The sequence below is a fragment of the Anser brachyrhynchus genome (genome assembly GCF_964034855.1).
Source record: "Anser brachyrhynchus genome assembly, chromosome: 2".
NCBI classification, from domain to species: domain Eukaryota; kingdom Metazoa; phylum Chordata; class Aves; order Anseriformes; family Anatidae; genus Anser; species Anser brachyrhynchus.
In genome coordinates, this window is record NC_137695.1 from 48,147,921 (window position 1) to 48,152,990 (window position 5,070).

General features: G+C 38.4%; 1 protein-coding gene across 1 annotated transcript in view; it reads left to right on the forward strand.

Annotated features, from left to right (window-relative positions):
• The first annotated feature begins 219 nt into the window (after nt 1-219).
• COL15A1 (collagen type XV alpha 1 chain) overlaps nt 220-5,070 on the forward strand; it is a 123,212-nt gene continuing 118,361 nt past the window's right edge. Inside the window, exons 1-2 of the mRNA XM_080580151.1 lie at nt 220-634; nt 783-865. Of these exons, the coding sequence (XP_080436277.1) occupies nt 624-634; nt 783-865 (94 nt within the window). The 5' untranslated portion in view covers nt 220-623. The remainder of the gene's footprint in view (nt 635-782; nt 866-5,070) is intronic.

Sequence of the window (5,070 nt, forward strand, 5' to 3'; positions counted from 1 at the left end):
AGTCCTACAGGAGTGGGTTAATAAACTATTTATATTCAGAAATTTAAGACTAATGGAATGCAGAGGTCAAGAACATGCTTTGCTTTGCTGTCTTTTATCCAGCAGTGTTAAAAATATGTAGCATTGGTCACACATCCACATTAAAGTATCCAGACAAAATTAATGGCACTTTCAGCAGCATTTCATGTAGACCGTCTGCATGAACAGTGTCATACGTGTGGGAGAAGGAATGCTGTTACTTCCTTTATCTATGTGTTTTCTAAAATCAGAGAAAAAGCTATGCTGCTGTCTGTCAGGGTAAACAGTATTTTAAGGCAGGACCAGAGAATGACACCATTGGGATGATGTACAGCAGCAAGGGCTGTCCACCAGTAAATAAAGTAGGAACTTTTAGGCTGTGGTCTGACAGGAAAATCTATGTGGAGTCAGATTTCAGAGCTGGAGCACTGAATTGCAGTGAGTCACACAGAGAGCCTGAGAGCTGCCTTTGTTCCACTTGTGTCTGAACGTTGGAGGAGAAACAGCAGGCTCCAGTTTTCATTAACTTCTTATTTTCAGAAGTATAAAACTCATGTTCACTGAACTTCTTCCCCACTTTACATCTTCCAACTGACTTTCAAAAAATGCTGTCATGGTAAGAACTCTCACTTCTAAATATAATAATAATAATAATAATTATTATTATTATTATTATCCTTGTGATTCTGTATTTTCCTCTTTTTCTTATTGTTCACCCTGACCTTTTTTTCTTTTTTTTTTTTTTTTTGGCACACCTGCTCCAGGCATGCCTGGTGGACCTGGGACTTGCTGCTTCTGCTCTTAGGCTTGTCAATCCATGCAGGTTCAGCAGCTGAGATCATAGAAGGTAAGACTTCTCCAAATCACATCTATAAATTGAGAGTAAGGGTTAATTTTAAGATAAGCTTTCTCAATATAGAAAGACTCTACATTTCAGCTTTTCATTTTCTCTGCTGCTTTTTGTTCTTCATGTCATATAGGGAAGCTGCTGCAAGTTAAGAGCTTAAATTGCCATTCATTCTGGAAAAGAGAAAATAAATACATTGGTCTGCAGCTGTAAGGTAGCCTATCATGACAGCTCTCTCAATATTGCTTCAGAGTGTAATAATCATCAGAAAGCACTTCAAAGTGGAGACTAGTGGATGTTCTTGGATGTATCAGGTGAGGAAAAGGTAGCAGAAAGTAACAAGGATAGAGGTGTATGTCATTCTGGAGATAACGGGAACACGCCAGGCACAGTGTGAGTGCAAAGACACAAATGTAATTCTTGTTAAGGTGCACAGAGATTTCTCCTGATAAGTGTCTACACAAATTGTGATTTTCAGATCTCTTGAGTTAAATATTTGGTTTTATCAGCCTAGCCTTTGTTGTTTTTCAGTCTTTCTGTAATTGCAGATCACATATTTTTTCTTGTAACAGAGCAAAATCCTTTGGCAACCCTAGAAGAGATAGCCTTAAATTTCAGTTTAAGAGAGAGATCACTGGTTTAAAAGTATGCATGCAATTTTGAAAAAGGTGAAAAAGCTTCATATATTACTCTTCCACTATAGACAACGATTCTTATATCAAAAACACTTTATTGACTACATTCAGAGAGAAATAGACTGTGAATTTGTTACATAAATAACCACTAGACAACTATATGGTGGGAGCATTAGAAATAATCGAAAGGAAATATTGTTCATGAAGAATTCAGTACCACTCAGATTGTGTTGTTTTTTGTTTTGTTTTGTTTTGTTTTATCTGACACTGCCACAGAATAGATGGTATGTTTAAGAGCCAAAGCTCCAGCTAGTTATCTCTGTAAATAAATGCTGCAAGTGCATATGGGAAATATTACAGATAAGGTAAGAAGCTGTAACAAGCTATTAAAAAAAGGAAAATTTTAATGTATGACTGAATAGTGACAGAAATACAATATATTGCATAAACTATGGAGATAAATATGTTGCATCACATGATATGTTTTGCTTGAGCTGATGAATGATAGTACAGTGCGTGAGGTCTGGACTGGAGAGAACTGATGCTTATTTTTTTCCTGGTGCTTGGTTTAAATGCTTTCATCTCCTGAAATCAGGTGTTGAGTGCTGGAAATAGGAATAAAACCTTTCTTTCTGGTGCTGCAACTATATGAAAGATATAAATACTCCTTGTCACTACCAAATAGTCTAGAGGTATATACTTCACAACTTATAATCTAACCACTGCAGAAATAACCTCTATTTCTTTTCCCATAGTTTCATTTAGTGATAGAGTGCACAGAAATAAATTCAGTAAAGATTAAAATGTTTGGAGGTACAGGGAGAGGAAATGACATTCTGGTCTTTCAGCTTTTTGCTGTTAAACTTGTGCTTTATCCAATATTCATTTTTGTCACTGTCTCCTTTAAGGTTGCTGCTTTCCAGGATTCTCCAGCCCACTGAATATTACCGTGCTGCATTTTTGTTGGCTAACCTCTTCTATCTCTCTCTCTAATGAATCGATGGCTGAAAGGACATCTGTTTAACTTATTAAAATTAAGATAGATATCTCCCATGCAATTTGTAAATCAAGCTATGTGTTGTGACAGAATGAAAAAAAAAAATTGAAATATGCATAATTTTAAAATTCTGTTGTATGTTCCGCAAATTGATGCAACTTGGTAATTATTTCATGAAAATTCTCTAAAAATACTTGGATCTTGCTGAATGAAAACAAAGAGGAGTTCTGAAATCTCATTAGTTCCCGTGAGTTAGCATTCTGAATTTTGACTAACTTTGTTGGAAGATTTCGGTCCCTTTTATTGCAGCTAGCATTGTATATCTCTCTCTTTTTCTTCTTTTTCACCCAGGTGCAGTGTCATTTGAGCCACAGAGAGGTTTTGCAGTTTTTCTTATGTGTTCATGAAAACTGTGCAAGTGTAGTACCCCGTTCTTCTTTTGTTTGTGTATGAGGCTTAAAGATACGTTGGTGACTCAATGAATAGTCTCATCATTTCTCCTTTGTTCAAAATGACAATTAAGCATGTATCCATCTGTGCATAAAAAAAAATAGTCTGTCTTACTCTATCTGGTATCACTGTGTGGTGCAAGTACTTGGCCTTTAATTATACCTGTCCATGTATCTTGATTTACCTTGATTACCCATGTCTGCTTTCTGTACATTGCTTCGGACCTTCAGACACGAATTAAGTTAGTGAATAGAACGTGCTCAGAACACAGTTCTGAACACAGAATCACAGAATGGCTAAGGTTGGAAGGGACCTCTGAAGATCATCTAGTCCAACCCCCCTGCCAAGTAGGATCACCTAGAGCACATTGCGCAGGATGGCATTCAGATGGGTTTTGAATATCTCCAGAGAAAGAGACTCCACAGCCTGTCTGGGCAAACTGTCACAGTATTCTGTCACCCTCACAGGAAAGAAGTGACCCCTCATATTCAGGTGGAACTTCCTGTGCTTCAGTTTGTGCCTGTTGCCTCTCGTCCTGTTGCTGGGCACAACTGAAAAGAGACTGGTTCCATCCTCTCAGCACCCTCCCCTCAGATATTTATATGCATTGATGAGGTCTCCCCTCAGTCTTCTCTTTTCCAGGCTAAACAGGCCCAGTTCTCTCAGCCTGTCCTCATACGACAGGTGCTCCAGTCCTCTAATCATCTTTGTAGCCCTCATCTGAACTCGCTCCAGCAGTTCTATGTCCCTGTTGAGGACACTGGGGAGACATCGAACTTGAGGACATAGACTGGGGAGCCCAGAACTGGACACAAGACTCCAGGTGTGGCCTCACCAGGGCTGAGTAGAGGGGGAGGATCACCTCCCTTGACCCACTGGCCACACTCTCCTGAACGCAGCCCAGGATACCATTGGCCTTCTTGGCCACAAAGGCACGTTGCAGACTCATGGTTAGCCTGCTGTCCACCAGGACTCCCAGGTCCCTCTCTGCAGAGCTGCTCTCCAGCAGGTCAGCCCCCAGCCTGTACTGGTGCTTCACACGCTAGATTGTGAACAGAACTAAAGTTATAAAATCTGAATCCTAACCCTGCTGAAGTTTGAATGATAGGGTCCTCCTTATGACTTGCTGTAGGCTCTTTCAAAATTCATATTTACTCTTCCAGGCTGTCTGTGCAGATATCAGTGCTGCTCAGTTCTTTTCATTCGAATCAGTGCAAGCCTTTTTTTTGTAAAATAAATAAGACAAATTGCTTAAATGTATGCATTTATACAGTTTGTATTATATTTATGGTCTCTAAAACAAGCTTTACAAATTTCTAACTGACATCTTTTGGTTTTATTATTAGCCAAGCTGAATTACACTTTGTTGCCTTAAATAATATGCTCAACAATAGTTTACATAAAGTAAATATTTGTCTCTTTCCTTGGCTCTCTGTACATGGAATGGCTGTCATTAAGCTGTTGACATAAACTTTGCACTTTTGAACTGCTGAGTTTAATGGAGGAACACTGAATTATTGACTTCCATTGGCTGTTAATCAACTGGGATGATTCATACAAGCAGCTGGCTTGCATTTCTTTCCAGGATGAGCTGACACAATGAGTGTAAATTAGTATGTATATAGTTAAACTATGTGTATACATTTAAAAGCTTGTTTCTATCAAGTAATTACTATATGTGCTTTGCATTGCGTTACATGTGTAAAATCACACTGACTTACGCAGTGATAGTGTATTCTTTTCTAAGAAGGAGCACAGTTACTGTAATTCTGTTCTGTGTGGAGCACAGTGTTTTGTAAAGATAATATTGTCAACGATCTACACTCTTGTTCCTGACTAAGCATTTGGGCATCATTGCACTTGAATTTAAACTGAAGAAGACACTGAATATTTTTCAGAGACATCTACAGGCTGTTAATAGCTGTTGTGCATGTTCTTAATGCAGAGTTGAACCTGATTTCATAGTCATTAAAGAACCTTTCCATGCACAACATAGTTAATTTACTGTAGAAAATCAGTTTGTTCAGCTGGGTCATCTCTATGACCAGTAGAGCAAATTTGGTTTAGTAAATTTGTTCCATTTTGTCACTTTTCTAAACGGATTAGTTCTCAGTACACTACCT